Here is a 19,672-nt window from a genome sequence, read left to right as displayed (position 1 = left end):
TTGTTTTCTCACACAAACTGTCATCTCTCTACTCCAAACATATTTAAAGCCTCCAAAATAACATTTAAAGAAGAAACCACAATAACTGATAGGAATTCAGTTACAATTTTATTTCCTCTCCATTATGCTCCTACTAAACTCTATAGCCTTTTGAAAAGTGTGTGATTCTAACAACAGTAAAATAAACGTAAAATACATGAACTCAATAATCACTTATATGCTTGTTGATGTACATCAAGTACTTAAGTTACTGAAGGTCAGAAGCTATTCAGAAGGAAAATGAATGACAAAAGAATTGCCAAAAATATACCAGAGATTCTAATAATCATCCCAAGCTCAATTAACAATTTTATTAGCTAGTGTAAGTGCATTCTAGTCTTGTTTAATTTATCCATAATGAGGTAATAATGTTGTTTTCACATTCAGTAAAATCTTATTTGCATTATAAGGATGTTGAACTTTCACTCTTTCAATTCTTAACATTTAGTTCTACAATCAACGTTTACATTAAAAATACATTAAAAATAATCACAGTAAACCAACAAGAAGAGGTCAGCTTGGTGAAGATAAAAATAGCTAAGTAGGATGGCATCATCTCTTTAATTAAAGTACATCCAAAATGAAAGTGAACTAGAATCACAGAATCATAGAATCAACAAGACTGGAAAAGACCTCCAAGATCATCCAGTCCAACTGTCAACCTATCACCAGTACTTCCCCACTAAACCATGTCCCTCAGTACATCTAAATGGTTCTTGAACACCTCCAGGGATGGTGACTCAACCACCTCCCTGGGCAGCCTGTTCCAGCACCTGACCACTCTTTAGGAGAAGAAATCTTTCCTAACATCCAACCTGAACTTCTCTTGGCATAACTTGAGGCCATTCCGTCTAGTTCTATCCCTAACAGCCTACCAGCTGCTTAACATTATCTTACCCCACTATGGTACTCCAGACAGTTTCCCTAATTGTTACGTGAGCACACGCTCCTGAAATAACAGCTCAGAAGGCAGTGAAAATAATGCTGTTGCATTCAAGAACCTCAGAGGTCTGTGAGGAAATAAACTCATAAAACTGGTATTACAGATATAGCTTCCCAAATTAGGCATGCAGAACTCAAAGTAAGCTTAAGTACCTAACAATCTCTATATCCAGCCATCCGATGTACATACTGGTGTAATTAACATTCAACGTTAATTTTGAATATCTCAGTCCAAATAACAAATACATAACATTACAATATATATATTAAAGTTCTTAATCATAAAAGCTGTGCACTTGTTTCCTGGAGCATAACTATAACAAAGCCATGAACAACAGAAGCACAAGTCACAAGAAGTTTCAGAATAGCTTTTATTTAAACTTGTATCTCTGTTTCCAACAGTTGTAACAGGACTGACTGCCTAAAGAATACAATAAACCTCTTCAAGTTTAAGGTTAAATCTTACACAAAAGTAATACTTAAAAAAAAAAAAGAAACAGTAACTGGATATAGATTTATGTCAGCATAAAAATGTCACTGTTCCTAAATAAACCCTTCCTAGCTACACCAACAGAAAGGACATACGTTTACAGGACCATAAACTAACATTAAGTAAAAGCCTACATACTGACGCAAGCTACTTGAAACTGCAACTCTTCATCTCCAAACAATATACACCTCCTCTCTACAGTTATTTATCCGTAATACACTTGTTCAAAGGGAGCTTTATGTTTGTATGCTGCGTCAGATAACATGCACTTCTTTCCATTTCCTAAGCAATTATTTACATTACAGTACAATAACATCTCTAGACAAGCAAATAGGTTTTTTCAGCCCTCATAATACTCAAGAGTTATGAAAGATGACATACTTCTCAGTGCTTTTTCACAGTACATTTATATCTTACCTTTCTTCTGAGTTGTACAGCCGAGCAAGCCCAAAATCTGCAAGCTTTATCTGCCCTCTGGTGGAAAAAGGAAAGAATTATTTAGGAATTAACCCTGTTAAAACTAGGTGAAGTTTCAGATTTTCAGACAGCTGCAAGTGAGCTTCAGGAAATGCCTTACAAACCACGTATCTCTTCAATTAATATATACACTAACCTACTCAGTATCAAAGAAGAGTAAGCAAAATTTCAACTGGCATTTACATCAGCGGATGCTACTCAAAATTTAGGGTGTATACTGTAGAACATTCAAACCAACAACTCTGCAGAAGAAAAAAAAACTGATGGAGAAAACTTCTTTATTTTTTTATGCCTGACAGTTAAAGTACTGCTAGTGCAAGGATTTGTACAGAAAAAAAACAAAAAACCTACCAGCAATCCTACTCCCTTCTAGGAAGCAGTCTAAGCACTGTCCCGCTCTTTTTGAGCTCAAATATGGCCTTTAAATCAGGATGACCAACCAGATAAGGGCTTCTATTTTTGCCAGCAGCCAACTTGCTGAATGACACAAACCCTAAGCCCTTGAGTTTTCCCATACGTGAGAGGAAACGTGGATGATACAGAGCTTTGCCTGGCTTTCTTCATTTGCTTTTGCCACAAGCACTTTCTCTACTCAATGAGAAGCCTCTACCACCTATAAAGCTGAAATTGTTTAAACATCAAGCAATCTGCAAGCTTTTTAATACATGGAACACATTTGGCAATGTTGCTTGGGTTCTTTGTTTTGTTTTGGTTTTCCTGTAATTATGAGCTTTAACTCATGTGACTTTCAAATAAATGAAAGTTTTGGCTATTTTATCAAATTATGGCAAGACTTGCGGATATGTGAGAGAATGACAATTTTGTGATAACAAAATATACAGATTACAGTTTGCATTTCATTTTTCCCCTCATACATATGCCTGAAATTACTGTAACACTTCATGGAGATCCTCCAAAAGCAAATAAATGTTTCCCTAAAACATGTACTTTTATTCTTTAAATACTGTATTTGTGGAATATCAAACTTTGAGTACAGACATTTAATTTGCATAGCTAAAATACAAAAAATCCATGCCTTTTCCTTCAGGCTGCAATGGTAATGGGACTTTAGAAGCATTAGCTTAAAATTATTTGAATCAACTACGTTTTTCTTGTTTGAGTGGAAATCTCTAGGATACTCAGAAAACATCCTAGGGGAAAATACTGTTTATTCGGGAGTCAAAGGAACATGGTACAGCAGAAAGCACTGCCTCTACTGTAACGTGCTCTTCTCCAATGTCAGTTTATACCTCAGCTTCTGAGCTCCCAGACATGCACAATGACAGCATCACCACTGGACTAACAGACAAGAAAGATCAGGTGAATGGGCAAGGCAAGCAATGTCGAGGCATGTGTACATCTCTTTAAAGTTCTATATCAGAATCTTGCAAGGTTGGTGGCACCCAGAGCTGAAAACAGTCTAATATTAATTTTTTTAAAAAAAAGGACAAAAAAGGGAACATTCAATTTGGACAAACCTGTGCAAGCCAAAATATGCTTGAAAATGCCTGATCAAATACTGTTTTAAAGTATTATCCTTATTAATGAGGATGAAGACTTCTAAATTCTGCCACAGAGAAGTTGCCTATCCACGCTTCATTTTGAAATGATGGTAAAAAGAATGCACAAACACGTTTCCTAAAACTCTGTTTTAATGTATTCAACTCAGATAACTTTTCCCCATACTCTCACTTAACAGATTCAAGTTTTAACCCTACTATTTTAACATACAAGTTTAACAGACAACTGCCAGATCCAGTGTCAAGCAGAAATATGATCAGATTGATATTTTACAGTTGATTTCTAAAGAAGCTAGGCAATCTATAAAAAACTTTGGCTCATGGATTGAAGCAGGTGAACTGTAAAGGTTATAAAAAGATTTAAATATTATCTCAACATACAACATTTACATACAAGAAGTATTATTCATACCTATTATTTAGTAGAATATTTGAACATTTTATATCTCTGTGCAAAAAGTTCTTCTTATGGCAATACGCCAAACCCTCCATCAGCTGTCTCATAAATGATTTTATATGATTTTCATTAAAATGAACCAAACCAGATTCCAGCAGTCCCATCAAGTCATGGTCCATATATTCAAATACCAGATAAAATGCACCTAGAAAGGAGATACAGGAAACAGAAAGAGAGACTGATTTATCAGCAGTCCAAAAACACTGTTGCTCCCTACTTTTGAAAGTGGGAATTGTTTTTCACACAACTATTTACATGTTTTTGCAATATTTATAGTTGCACCTCATCTCCTATAACAGCAATAAAATAATCTAATGAAGTGTTTTCATAATATTGCTTTTCCATGTAAACAGTTATTCTAGTCATTAAATGTTTGCAAAAACAAATAATTCTACAACACAGTGCTTCATCCTACAAAAACACATACTCTCCCTATGGCTTTTCATCAAAAACATGTCACAGGCAGGGTTGCCAGCCACTAGATCGAATACTAGATCAGGCTGCCCAGGGCCCCATCCAACCTGGCCTTAAACATCTCCCAGGATGGAGCATCTACAACCTCTCTGGGCAACCTGTTCCAACACCTCACCACTCTCTCAGTATCTGGCTGTATCTCATGTTAGCTCATGTTATTCCATAAATAAACCTATTAAAGCCACGGGTCTTTGCTACACACAGCTATACCTAAAAAGGAAACATGTTATGTACACCTGAGGCAGCAATAGCCAATCTCCAGCACAATGCAATGTTTAGCACTGAATTTTTCCCCTTCTTAACTCTAGGGCAGAGACAATGCAGACCCTGCAGAGCACTGGTTGCAATGCAGAAATTACATTTAGTGGGATCTGCCCATCCTCCATTTTCAAAAATCTCCCCAAGAGATTTCAAAGCCACCACTTGAAAGTACAAGAAGCTACTGCCCAACAAGAACTCACAACAGGTTTCAGCTTCTAAATGAGAAGTTTCAATTCAGAAGCTAGTGAAAGTCTTGTAGCAGCAAGGGGAATTCAGTTTGCTAAAACATACATTCACAGATTTTGGCAAAGTGACGTGCTTTCTTGCACAGTGGCTGCAAATGAAAGGGAAAAGTGCTAACAAGTTTAAATTGCTTCTAGTATTCAGTATTTAAACAAAAAGGTAAAAACTACGCATTAAGAATGAAACTTGAGGCAAAGATCAGTGAAAAGCAGCCAAACTACAGGCCACTGCCCAAGAGGCTGAGGTTCATGGTTTTTAATCCATCTCTTTTTGTCATGCCGTATGTTATATGGAGGGAGTAAAATACCATTTGTACAATACCCATCTGGGTGCACAGAGGAGGTGGAGCAGAAGGTAAATCAACGAGATGCAACACAGTCGCACCACTTCAAGAAAATGAAGAAAGAGAAAAGCATTAAGAGCTATACAGCAACAGAAGCCTGCTGAGTTCATATTTACCTAAACCACTCACCAGTTCTACACAGTAAAGCACAGAGGCTCCCAATCTTGGCTTTTGAAAACTGGACAGTTAGCAACCTGGTGTTAGGTCTGCTTGACTGACAACTGCTGAAGGACAAAGCATGACGGATTTGAAAATTCCTCAAAATAAATCACGTGATACTAATGCAGTGGTGCCAGAATAATCTAGATGTCCCCTTCAGAAGATGTCAGTTCAACAAAACTGAATACCAACAACCTCAGTATCTTCTTATTCTGGAATACAAACGGAAGTCAACTCTGTCATGACACTAGGCTACACCCTGTGCATGTGACAAGGGGAAAGACTAGGAAGGGTCAGCAGCATTTCAGACCTGTTCAGTTAAACAGCTGAATCCAGCCTCCTCTTTTATACGCAAAGCAGGCCCTATGCCTTGAGCAATTTCCTGCTCTGCCTACTAGCTCCCAGAGTTTTTCAATGCTATTTATAATGAGCAATCACAATTAGTACTCTCCTGAAAGAAGCTTACAATAGGGACAATTCACAGTAAAAACATGCAGCAGAGCAGTACCTAGAAGATGACATCCAATCATTTGTATTCCCTGCAACTCCTGCTAAGAAACATATACTAGAATGGTATGAAGTATTAAAAGCTAAAAGCATTCTTTCCATAGCAGAGCAAGGGCAAATGCACTGATCCATTATATTTGTATGTTACTACCTGCATGCCAAACAATATCAGGGCTTGTTTTAAAATACATTTTAAAAAAATCTTCGTTTCTTCAGAGGTGTACAGCGCTGGCGCGCACGCCCTCTACGCTGAAGCAAAGAAGCGCCTACACAGGGCAACCGAACTCCCGTCAGCCGGAAGCTCCGGGCGCCATCGCTTCTAACAGAACGGGGGCGGGGCCACGAGCGCGGCCTCACCGCCCGCAAGCACAACGGCGGCCCCAGCGGAGCACGGCACGGAGCGTGGGCAATCACTGCGTGGCGCGGCTGGTCGCGCAAGGAGGGCAGAGAATCCCTCCCCAGTTGGGGGACAGGCTGACCTATCGGCGGTCTCCCAGACAATAAATCGAGCCGTGGTCTCCACTCTCGCCAAAAAGAATGCGCCTACCCAGACGAGTGCCGGCTCAGAAGTGCGGTGGTTCAGGTCTCTAGCTGCAGGGAGTGCCTGAGCGTGTTGCTGCCCCCGCAGGATGGCGGAGACAGCACCTGCATGAGGTACGAGCAGGTGGAAGATCTGCTCAGCCTGGTGGCAGAGCTCAAGGAGGAGGTAGAGAGATTAAGGAGCATCAGGGAATGTGATCAGGAAATAGACTGACAGAGCAACTCCCTGCCATATCTATGAGAAAGGCGTAGTGGTGATACACCCCAAACAGCGGTGGACCCCCTGCCCAGTTACTGTCAGGCAGAGGACCTAAGAGATCAGGAAGAACAGAAGCAGGTCCCTGCTTGGCATCACAGGAAAACGCTCTCCCTACCTACCTCACCTTCCCTAGTGCCCTTATGCAATAGGTTTGAGGTTCTGGAACTCGAGGGACAGATAAGTGAAAATGTGGTGGAACACCCACCCAAGAGGTTGGCAGGGCAAGGAGGTTGACTCCACACCTCAAGATTACCTCCACCAAAAAAGGAAAGAAGTGCAACTCCTTTTTGAGGTGAATAGAGGGCTCCATACGTACATCAGCCAGACCCTACCCACAGGAAGTGTGCTACCTCCCTGGGTCAGATGTAACTAGGAGACTCTCTAGTCTAGTTTGCCCTTCTGATTATTATCCCTTACTGATAGTTCAGGCCGACAGCACTGAAGTCACTGAGAAAAGCCTGAGGGTTATCAAAAGGGATTCTAAGGGACTGGGGCAGTTGGAGGATGGAGCAGGAATACATTGTGTTGCTTTCCTCCATCCCTTCAGCGGCACGGATACTGAGAGGGAGCAGGAAAACCCATCTGAAAAATTCATGGCTGAGAGGCTGGTGCTACCACAGGATTTTTATTTATTTATTTTTTAAACCAGGGGGCAGTTTACTTGGCACCTGGCCTGATGGCCACTGATGGGGTCAACCTAGGTCATGGGGCAAAGAATTCAGGCCCAAGAGCTGGCTGGGTTCACTGAAGGGCTTTAAACCAGGTTTGAAGGGGGAAACCCTGACAAGGTGCAGGATAGCGTAGCAAAGTTCAAGGGACAAGGTGCTAGGGCCCTTAATCTGCTGCATCTTATGAGGAATATACTAGGCAGCAAGCTGGCAGAGCTCATCACCAGGATTTTAAACGAGGTTTGATGAAGCAGGGGGATGTACTGCTGAGAAAAAGAGGAGTCATGGAATACTGCTGCTCTGGGGAGCAGCATCTGGGAAAACCTCAGATTTTTTCCAGAGGTTTTTGGGAGGACTCCTCTAGAAAGGTAATGCAGCTAAAAGCCCAGCCAAAGTACCTCTGTACCAATGCACACAGTATGGGGAAAAAAGCAGGATGAATTGGAAAACTACAATTTTATTGCTATCACAGAAACATGGTGTGATGTCTCACAGAACTGGAATACCATGACTGAGGTATGAGCTTTTTAGAAGGGATAGGCAAGGTAGGAGAGGTGAGGGAGTTGCCCTCTAGATTAAGAAGTGGATGAACTGCAAAGAGTTGCTCCTGAGAAACATTCATGAACAGGCTGATAGCTTGTGGGCTAAAATTAGGGACTGGACCAGTAAGGGGCATCCGGTGGTTGAGGTCTACTACAGGCCACCTCATCAAGGGAAGCCTGCTGATGAGACCTTCTTGCTTTACCTGCAAGAGGCATCATGCTCATAGGCTCTCATCTTGGTGGGGGATTTCAACCACTTGGACATTTGCTAGGAAAGCAACATCACAAACTGCAAGCAGTCCAAGAGACTTCTGGAGTCCATGGACGACAACTTTCTGGTTCAGGTATTGGACAGACTCACCAGACGTGAAGCGTTGCTGGACCTGGTGCTCACCAATACAAAAGAGATTGTTAAAGAAGTTAAGATCAGAAGCAGCCTGGGCTGCAGCGATCATGCCCTGGTTGAGTTCCTGATCTTGAGGAATGCAGGCCTGGCAAAGAGTGGAGTCAGGACCGTGAACTTCAGGAGAGAAAACTGCAGACTGTTTTAAGAAATTGTTGGATGAGATCCCGTGGGAAACTGTCCTTAGGGACAAAGGAACAGAACACAGCTTGCAGCACTTTAAGAATGCCTTTCTGAGAGCACAAGAGCTCTCCATCCCCCAGAAGAAGACAGGAGGCAGGAAACCAACATGGCTGAACAAAGATCTTCTGGTCAGACTAAGGGAAAAAAAAAGGAAAAATGTAAGCAGTGGAAGCGGGGATGGGTGGCCTGGGAAGAATACAGGGATGCTGTCTGGATGTGCAGGGATGGAGTCTAGAAAGCCAAGGTGCAGACTGAATGGAACTTCACAAGGGATTATTTAAATACATCAGGCAGAAGAGATGGGCAAAAGAGAGCGCACTCCCTCTGATAAATGAAGAGATGGTCTCCTCAGACATGGAGAGGCTGAGGTACTTCGTGAGTTCTCTGCCTTGGACAGTCAGGTTTCTCATGCTTCTCATGTCCCTGATCTTCTAAGCGGGGATCAGAGGAGCAAAATCCCTCCCAGTGTAAGAGCAGAGCAAGTTTGTGACCATCTCATGAGGCTGAATGCATGCAAGTCTATGGGGCCAGATGACATCTGGGTTGTAGGGTTCTGAAGGAACTGGCTGATGTAGTCACCAAGCTGCTCTCCATCATATTTGAAAAACCATCACTGTCAGGCAAAGTCTGCAGTGTCTGGAAATAGGAAAACATCACTCCCACACTCAAGAAAGAGAGAAAGGAAGACCTGGGAAACTACAGGCCAGTGAGCCTCACATCTGTGCCTGGGAAGGTCATGGAGCAGATCCTCCTGGAAGAAATGTTAAGACACATGTGGAAATCATCAGAGATGGCCAGCACGGCTTCTCCAAGGGCAGACCATACCTGACCAATCTGGTGGCATTCTATGAGGGAGTGACAGCATCAACAGACAATGGAAGGGCAACTGATGTCATCTACCTGGACTTATGCGAGCCCACTGACATAGTTCTACACTACATTCTTACCTCAAAACTGGAGAGACATGAATTTTAAGGCTGGACTATTAGGTGTATAAAGAATTGGTTGGATGGTCACAGACAGAGGATTGTTGTCATTGGTTTTATGTCCAGGTGGAAGGTGGTGGCTAGTGGTGTCCTCCAGAGGTCTGTCTTGGGATTGGTGCTCTTCAACATCTTGATCAATGACATAGTGAGATTGAATGTAACCCTTAGCAAGTTTGCTGATGACACCAAGCTGAGTGGTGAAGTTGACATAATAGAAGGGAAAGACATCATCCAGAGAGACCTGGACATGCTCAAGAAGTGAGCACACAAGAATCTGATCAGGTTTAACAAGGTCAAGCGCAAGGTGTTGCACTTGGGTCAGGGCAATCCCAGATACAAGTACAGACCGGGAGAAGAACTCATTGAGAGCAGCACTGTGGAGAAGGACTTGGGGTTCCTGATAATTGAAAAGCTGGACGTGAGCCAGCAGTGTGCTCTTGCAGCCCTGAAGAGCAACAGTATCCTGGGCTGCATCAGAAGACTGGTGGCCAGCAGGGAGGGCGAGGTGATTGTCACGCTCTGCTCTGCCCTTGTGAGGCACCATCAGAAGTACTGTGCCCAAATGTGGAGCACCCAGTACAGAAATGATGTGGAGCTGTTGGAGCAGGTCCAGACGAGGGCCACAAAGATGATCAAAGGGCTGGAGCACCTCTGCTACGATGAAAAGATTGAGGGAGTTGGGCTTGTTCTGCTTGGAGAAGATTCCAGGGACAACTCGTTGCGGTCTTCCAGGATTGAAGGGAGCCTTGTTACCCCTCCTGCTTACAAGTTTCTACATGGCCTGATAGTGATAGGACAAGGAGGAATGGCTTTGAACTGAAAGAGGGTAGATTTAGATTAGATGTTAGAAGAAATTTTTTATTCAGAGGGTGGTGAGGCACTGGAACAAGTTGCCCAGAGAGGTTGTGGATGCCCATCTCTGGAGGCATTCAAGGCCAGGCTGGATGGGATCCTGGCAACCTGATCTAGTAGCTGGCAACTCTGCTCATGGAAGGGGGGTTGGAACTAGATGATCTTTAAGGTCCCCTCCAACCTAAGCCATTCTATGATCTGTCAGAGTTCAACCTTCTTCACAGGTTATGAGAAACGATTAAAATCAGTCTACTAGCTTTGGTTGTCAACTACAAATTGGATTTTCAGTATTATTCAAACTATTTTGGGGGTGATCACAGTTGCTAAACAGTTACTAAGCAAACTGAAGTTAAACTTCTGCTAGTTTAATTTTAGAGGAATGTGGTGCCATTTTCTGATGTCTGTAATTTCAGTCAACAGAAACAAAATTACTTTATTGCACTTGATCATTTCAAATTTCCATGGGTTTTCATTAGATCAGGAGGTCTGATGCTTTGTAATAGGAAAATAAGCTACAGATATTCAAGAAGTGAACTGTGCATAGACAAAGTCCATTCATTACACCACTGTCTGAGTTTATGGTACCTTTTAGTTTATGCTACACAGGTATCACAAATACTCATTTCTCAAAAACGAAAACATTACAGACAGAAGAATCATTCTTTCCTTTACAATGGCACAGTGCTTAATAACATGAAGTTACATCCCAAAATGACACTTTTGTTTCATGCTAGCTTTGCCCAATATCCACACATCTGTAAGCAATGTCATAAAATCACCTCTGTTTCAGCAGAGTATATAAAATCAGGTAAGTAATTCTGGATTCATTTGAATTGTAATGTTGCTCTTCTTATTAATGTTCTATTAAAGGCCTGCCCTCCCTGATAAGTACCTGTTCAGCAGGGGCAGCAGGATGCCTATAGTCAATTTCCACATGCTACAAAAAAGCACTGACAGGGGGTTGCATCTCTTCCCAATTTTCATAGCTAATACATGCAGATCTCCATTCCTTCATCTTCTGAGATTATAAGAATCCTTATTGTCAGTGCACACCGACAGAACAACAGTGTGAACAGCTAAAGGGTAGCCTAGTTCTCAATATGGGAAAACAGACAGCAGCTGAATCTGTTAGGGAGGTACACAAATAAAGGAGACTTGTGTGGAAGCAGGTCTAGCCTTACTCCTTTGCTCTGCACTTAGGAAAACTTATCTGTTAAATCACTATGTCAGTGAAGATTGATAAGGGTCAGAAAGTGAGGTACTGCTTTAGAATAACTAGAGGATTAACACATCTTCTCCTCTGCATGCATTTCTAGTCACGGAGCTCTAACAGTAATCAAGTTTCCTCAATCAAAACACTAAATAAGATGAACTATAATGCGATTGAGCTATGTAGATATAATTATTAACTCTACAATACACAATTTTCTGGTGAGCCAAAGAAATTGGCAAAACATAATTTGTGCAACATGAACAGTCTGGTTTTTGGACTGTCATCAACACAGATTCAATAAGGCAGGACATCAAGTTATGCCTTTGTTCCTAAACTAAGATACAAGTGCTTTGGGCAGAGGGGGAAGGGGAATAATCCGAAAACCTAACCTGATGGCAGCTTTTAAGCTAATTTTTTCCAATTGCAGTTTCATAAGAAAAGTGTTCGGGGTTCCTAAAATTATCTGATTAGATACAGATCAAACAATCTGGCCACTGGAGATCTAGAGATGCCATATGGTGTAAACATTTTAATTAAATCCTTGTATATATGCATTAGAATAGTATCCTAAAAAAATAAGAATGCTCTAAAAAGGGAAACCTGCCTGATTCCATGAATGGTTCATAAGAGTGCTGAGTTGCTGAACACATGTTCATTTCACTAATAAGCCTCCCTCATCTCCTTCTATGTTATATATAGATAATTTTTCCTTGATTGATTAGATAGTTTATATTTAATCTTCCATTTCCTCAACATTTCTCCTCCAAGACTCATGATATACCGTATTCCAAGACAGTTCTAAACACAATCTTTATCAAACAGATCTTCAAAATTTAAGAAGACATTTTGCAACAATTCCTTGAAGTTACAGTGCTTTTAGGAAGAAGAGTTCATCTTTTCTTTCTACTTAAGTCATACAAGCCTATTTTCTAATTTGAGAAACACCAAAGACATAGCCTATGAATTAATCATCTTAAGACTAAAGAAAGCATCACTGCCATACTTATTTTTCCACTTAGGTATCACAAGACAGAACAAATTTTTCTGCTTAAGATGAACTTAACCTAATAAAACCATAACTTTCCTATGCTCATTCCAAACCAGCATTCAGTAACACACACAGAAATGGAAAGGACCAGTCACAGGCAGTCACTAATCCCGATAACTTAGCTGTAGCATAAAGACTATTTCACAGAATCACAGCATTTGGGCTTGAAGGGACCTCTGGTGATCACCAAGTCCAATGCTCTGCTAAAGCAGGTTCTCTACAGTAGGTTGCATAGGAAAGTGTCCAGGTGGGTCTTGAATATCTCCAGAGAAGAAGATTCCACAACCTCTCTGGGTAGCCTGTTTGGGTAAGAAGTTTCTATCAGCTACTTCAGGAGCACGAAGACAAGCTGGAGGCTTGGGAAATTCAAAGACTTTGGTTTTGTAATGATTTGGTTTAACAACCTATGCTCTAACAAGCTGCTTTGCAGGCAACAGGATCAGAGAGAAGGCAGCAGGGATAACTGGAAGTTGAGACTGCTTGAGCAGAAGGGAAAGCAACATGGGAATAGAGGAATTAGCATAATGTCTAACGACCCTTTTATACCTGCAAACATGCAGGAATACAGTGACAAATCCTTAAACTCAACAGAGAAGATGTGAACTCCTAATTCCATCACAGATGCTGTCTGTCTTGCAAGCTGAGCATGACTCATTAGCCAATGAAGAAGTAATATCCTGATCAAAGGGCTACAGGAAGAAACATTATTTCTTCTAGAGACATCTCCCCTTTTATTTCTAAAAGAGAGACCTCCATGGCTGGGTCAGCATTCACCTGATTTCACTTACCAGCAAGAAAACAAAAGGAAAAATATTTGATTATCTGCTTAGATCCACACTTAGGCAGCATCTCTTCAGTAATTCATTCCAACTGTAAGAGCAGAACAAAATTAAAATACTAATGGCTTTTTTTTTTCCCCTTCTGCATGGCTTGAGTAGCACGTATTCACTGAATTTTCCATTTCTGACTAGACTTCCCAGGAAATCCAGATGAAACTAGCTACAATAGGAACAGAGAAAGAATCCTGTAGTGAAGCACTCTCTGATGACTGCATGATTGCTGGCAAGGACTCCTTCCAAAAAACAAGCTTTCAGATAAAGTATTCCATGATGGATATGGGAAAGGAGCTAACAAAGTCATACAACAACATTTCACAGACTCAGAGTCCTCTTCACAAGTATATTACTGTACTGTTGGGGTAGATACTGGCTTCCTGCCTAAAAAAGTCTGTCAATTTTTGTACAGCAAATGAATTCAAAATTGAACCTTGCTAAAGTAACCTTAGATTTTAGAATGAGTTGTAGAAACAAGCACATTCAGTGCAACAAAAGGTAAATCAGGCACTTCCATGTGTTTAGTAAAAAGTGATCATGGCAGTTCCGTAATTAGACTGTTGATCATTTACAAACAGCTTAGAGCTGACAAATAGGTGATGGAGAACTGGAGGACCATCTCAGGTGCACAAGGGAAAGTCCTAAGAAAAATAATGGGAACAAACCAGAGACGATAAAATCCCAGAATAAGAGGGGTGGTCTTCCCAATGATTTTCTTGCAAACTTAAGATGAAATGGCTCAACTAATTTGGCAATGAAATATGGATTTTATTATACCTAACAAATAACTCTAAGTTTGTTTTAATCCAATCTTGTTTTCTTCAATTACAGCTGCATAGGTAACTTTCTCAGACAAAAAAAAGGAAGAGTGAAGGAAAGCATAGTTAGCAGCAGACTTTGTCACAAGCACCAAGTATATCAGAATGCTTCTGCTAACGCAAAGGACTGACACCCACAACTGCTCCTGCACTAGCTCACTGAGAGAAAACATCTTTGAAAATAACTATAGTTATGATATTTTAGGAAAACACTGAGTAACATCTATAATCCCTGGTATGATCAAGTCAAATAAAGCTTTACATCCTCAGAGAAGCAAAGGAAATTTTAACAGCATAATCAGCAGGTTTTTTTAATCTATTAAATCAACTGCTATGCAGATAAAGGCACAAGACAGAATAGAAACTGAATCAGGTGCCTCATTCCTAACCTTACATATAAGCTCTGAATAACAGGAAGGAGAAAAAGCCTATGAATATCTAGTAGCTAGTGAAGCACACATAGAGAAACACACAAAACAGATACTCCTCTGCAAACCCAACAGCACTCATGCGTCAGAATCAAGATGTTACATTAGTAATCAGTAACACCATTTGCCAGCTTTATCAAACCTGTCTCATACATGCTGAAGGTTACAAAGGTAAAAAATTCAGATCTTCAGTATAGAATATCTACATATAACTCACTTAACTGTATACATTCCCAATTCATACAAACACCTTCTGCTTTACCACTCATGGAAATACTCTTAACGTCTGCAACTCAGTACCCCAGTGTATTGCATTTCTTTTTCAAATGCTTAGCGTAGGTAGAATAAAACAAATCCCTTCTATTAAAGCTACTGTTGAGATAACATCTCAAGCTGGCTGAGGTAAAACATTGTAAGATAAACTCTTCTTGCATTCTCTTTAGTTTAATATTCTCAACAACATTTTATTTTTAAGTCAGATACTCAAAAGTTAGGAAGACATAAGATTAGGTCACTTACAAACGTAACACAACTCAAAAGTATCAGGACAATGTGGTACAAGTAAAGCCACTGATGGTTTGCAGGCCAATGTTACTATCTTAAGAAATATCCTTAAAGTACTGTATCAAGTGTGAAGAACATTTATTGAATTGCCAGAATACTCAATTTGCTGTATTTTAAACTTCTGAAATCCCAATTAAAAACCAAACAAAAAGCATCTCAACTGAATGAGTAGATGAGTAACAGGTCAGGAGATAACAAGCAGTCTCAGACCAAAATTAATTTTACGGATACAACTGGAGGAACATGTGCTGGCAGCAATGTTCTCATTCCTTAATTTCACAAATGAGATTTCAGCAGTACGGGGTTTTTAACAGCTATATTCCAAAGTTAACACAATCATAACATACAATGAGCATAAGCATACTCATGAGAAGGCAAGCACTTAGGTTCTGCTGTAGTTTTTGCTTCAATAACATATGTCACTACCACTTCAATATTTTCAGTGGTTTACCATGAAAAACGACAACTGCCCATTTGCTCTGGCTCCCTACATAAGTCTACAACTTGCCCAGTACTTCTCAGCTATAAATCTCCATCTCTCATTAGAGAAATACAGATTGCAGTAGCCCGAAAATAAAATTCCATCTTTTCAGAGACAAACCATAATAGCACTTATTATCATGCTAATGCTTGCCAACAGACTATATCAAGAACTTATTTTATTCTAGTATCTCCAGAGAAGTCCCTTTCCTTGCAGTTTTCTGAAAATACATAGAAGTAAACCAAAAAATTTACAATTCAACCTTAGACATGGCAACAAATAGAAATGGAGAAAATTAATCAATGAATATAAGTATTAAGTCAAGGCTCAACATGGTCTCATTAGCCAAGGCTAGGCCTAATTAAAGCTTCATACAAGACTCACATTAAAAGCCTAAGCTGGCTGTTGCAAACCAGAGTTTAAGTGGGTGCTGATCACTGAAACTGCATACATTTATCTAGAGGAACTGCTCTGCTAGATGTTTCCTTCTTTTAAACAACAAACAAACATTGTCAATGTTATAGATAACCCTCAAAGTACTATACTTCCTAAAGAAGCTAGAAAAAGAACTTATTTCCTGCCTAATTCTGACTCTCATATTCTGAGTCACCACAACATCACCTGCTGCTTCTGCTGGCTGTGCAGGTCATTTACTGTTTCCTTTGCACACCGGTGCTAGACATGCTGTATAGAAACTCAGGAGGACAGGGAAGCAACTGCAGGTTCCAGACTTCAAACTTCCTCCTCTACCAGATCATGTATCTACATTTAGTGCCACAGGGCACTAAAATACTCCAAACTGAAAGGTTTATAAAACTTGTAGCTGAGAGGACATGGCCTCCAAAGACAAAATGACTACATTTTCAAACAAGCATTTGATATCAAAAGTTCCGAGCAGCAAAACTGCATGCTTTTGCTTTTATTTTCTTGATTCTCCAAGATGAAGAGGCTGCAATAACTCAGACAAGCCAGACTTAACACTGAAGGAACCAAAACAATGAAAATCTGCAAGCCTTGTATTTGGGGAAAAACAACATTTATCCTTCTAGTCTTCAACATGCATGTGCAATTATGAAAAAAAGAAACAATTCAAACAAGACTGACACTAGGAATAAAAAAAAACTCTTCAACGTTGAGCCTGCAGTATTCCAAATGAGAAAATACTGTGAGAAAAGGCAAAAGTCAAAAACAAAACAACTTATCCCACATGTAAGAACTTCCCCTTGCTACTGGTCCCCCTAACCCATGAGTGTCACAAACATCTATTCTTCAAAATTTTTCCATCCAAACTGAAATCAAGTTTTGTTTTTTTTAAACCACACAAAATATTCACAAGAATGTTTCTGTCAACAAGAGGCACAGCTAAATTAAGTAAAAGACTTCTGTTAGCAAGCACGTAACAATTATAAAACCTTCTCAAGTATTGCAATTTCAAACTTTTAAAAATGAAACATGAGCTGCAGAGCAGTAGGCTACTATATTAAAAACACAACCTGAAAGAGCCACCCTAGTGTTCACATACATACCTTTGTCCTTCTTGAAATCCAAAGCATCTTCCTTATCTGTCACTATTTCCTTCATGTTGATAATGCTTTGGTGATTAAGCTGTCGAAGAATTTTAATCTCTCGAATAGCTGTAATTGGAAACCCCTCCTTTTCATTATCCAATCGTACTTTCTTTAGTGCCACCAATTCTCCTAAGAGAAAATTTAAATTAAAAAAAAAAATTAGCAACCAAACTATGGGACTTTGGTTTGTTTTAAAAATCCTTCCCATTTGTTACTATTTCTGAATGGAGATTATAGAACTAAACAGTTAACATTTTGGTTCATGCATTGTCCTGAACAGAAACAATATTAATTATTGTTGGGAAACAAAAATATAGAGAAACAATTATAAATGAGAATTTTTAGCTAACCACTATAACAACTCTCTTTCACCTGTACACCTCACTCATGTCCTGGTCTTCCACACCATGTCTACCAATAAACCCCTATGTAAGAATGATTATCAACAGCAGCTTTAGAGACAGAGACCAATGTCTGCTATGGTTTTATCACTTTTATACCACCACATGTGAGAATACATAAGAAAGTGAAGTGCTCTCCCAAGGGCTTGTTCAGAAAGCATAACAAAGATTGATGTGTACCTTGGGAATGGAGATGCTCTACAAGGAGGCCACCCATAGCAATGCAAAGTCACAACCTCCTTGGCTGTCTTGTAACTAAATTAAGTAGAAGTTGGACTCCAAAACAGTCCCTTGTTTAATCAATCCAATAAATAAGGTAAAAAGCCTTTCTGAATACTTTCAGTCTGTTGACAACAAGAGTGTGCCTCGCATGTTGAAGAACAAATACAAAGTACTGCAAGTACAAGAACAAAGTTTCAGAAAAAAAGTTGCTAGGACAAAGAAAAAAAAGCACAAACTGATCTACTAATTCAGAAGAGGCTATGAAGGAACTCTGCCGTAACACCTACCAGCCCTAGAAAACTTCATCAAAAATGAGGAGGGAAGAAGCAACCGTCAGTTCAAATCATTTACCCATCCAGATGATAGGAACTGATCCTACTGAAGAATTGTTGTTGATAAAGATTTGCAAAGCTATTCAGCTATTCTGCTTTAAGACTGCAGAATATGAAACATTTCTCATTCATTAGCAAGTTCAGTAAGGAGATGGCTACCAGAAAAGAGTGGACAAAGATCTGTTTGTCCTTCACATGAGAGGAGCAGAAATTCAAGTAAAATAGTTGACCTGTACATAGCACAAAGCTGAGAAGAAAGGCACAGATGATACCAACACCCAGAAAGCCAAAAAAGGAGTGTCAAAAAGATTACTGTGGACACGCAGAACAGCTTAATCTGGACAAAAAAGGCATAGAAGGCCTGATCTGACTGAATGGATGTGCAGGGAGAGGCCTCTGAGGTGCATTTTCAGAAGGCTTGACTGAAATGGCAGGAGGCACAGTGCTGAGGAACATGGGCCACCAGGAGAGAACAGTATCTTTATCAGAAGTTCCTCTTGCCAATAGAAGAACTAAAATACCAGTAGCAATAGAAGCACTTGGACTTTGAAGTAGGTAACATTGTCTCCTTCTCCAAGTCATGAAAAATACCTTCCAGAGAGTTCTCCTCTGAACTCAGGGTCTTGTTACCACACATTTGAAGATATGTTTTCCCTCAAAGGGAAGATCTTATGCTGTATACTGACTCTCACTGAGTAAGCTGCAGAACCACAATCATGATTTTTATTTTTATTTTTTTATTTTTTTTGAACTCTGTAGCAGTCAGGAAGGAATAAGCATCCATACTGGTAAAGAAAAAAATCCTATAACCCACACTCCCAATAACATTTTTACCAATAAAGGCTATTGTTGTATTGTTATAATAAAATCCTTAGGAAGGAAATGCGAGACACGACAGAATTTAGAATTGTTAGAATTCTCATGCATATATCAAGACAAAAATACTACACAGTTCAAGATCCAAGACAAACAACTGAAGAGACCTAATATTTATCAGTATACTTTCTATGTACAGAAGTGGCACTGTCATGTTTACAGTGAAGAGAAATTTCCCTTATTTGTTTTATTGCAGGCTGAGCTGGACGAAGCTAGATTCTGCGAACTGGCAGGAGTGTTATGTACCCATGACGGAGGACATCTAAAGAATGTACATCAGCACAATCATTTTGGCTTTTTTAGTAGATTTATTGAGCACAAATCTTTTAACTCTAAAGAGGCCTTATTCCACAACACTGCGTATTGTACATATGCAACATATCCCATTCCAGTATGACTCAAGATAAACTCATCTGGAAACAAAGCAACAGCACATGAGTCATCAGGGATAATAACTTGTGACATCTCTAAAAGTTAAGGTAGACAAGAGACATTCAAGCTCACACTGTGGTGGTCCCAAGAAAAAGTTAACAGAGGGCCCAC

General features: G+C 40.0%; 1 protein-coding gene across 8 annotated transcripts in view; it reads right to left on the bottom strand.

Moving 5' to 3' along the window:
• CDK13 (cyclin dependent kinase 13) overlaps positions 1–19,672 on the bottom strand; it is a 55,635-nt gene that overhangs the window by 16,766 nt on the left and 19,197 nt on the right. For all 8 annotated transcript variants that reach the window (XM_021385684.1, XM_021385686.1, XM_021385685.1 and 5 more), the window contains exons 5-7: positions 17,257–17,427; positions 3,881–4,070; positions 1,889–1,945 (exon numbers count right to left, since the gene is read on the bottom strand). In XM_021385684.1, the coding sequence (XP_021241359.1) occupies positions 1,889–1,945; positions 3,881–4,070; positions 17,257–17,427 (418 nt within the window). The remainder of the gene's footprint in view (positions 1–1,888; positions 1,946–3,880; positions 4,071–17,256; positions 17,428–19,672) is intronic.

This window comes from Numida meleagris, chromosome 2 (genome assembly GCF_002078875.1).
Source record: "Numida meleagris isolate 19003 breed g44 Domestic line chromosome 2, NumMel1.0, whole genome shotgun sequence".
In the NCBI taxonomy this organism is placed as follows: domain Eukaryota; kingdom Metazoa; phylum Chordata; class Aves; order Galliformes; family Numididae; genus Numida; species Numida meleagris.
Note: the sequence above shows the minus strand (reverse complement) of the source record. Positions and strands in the feature narration are given on the sequence as shown.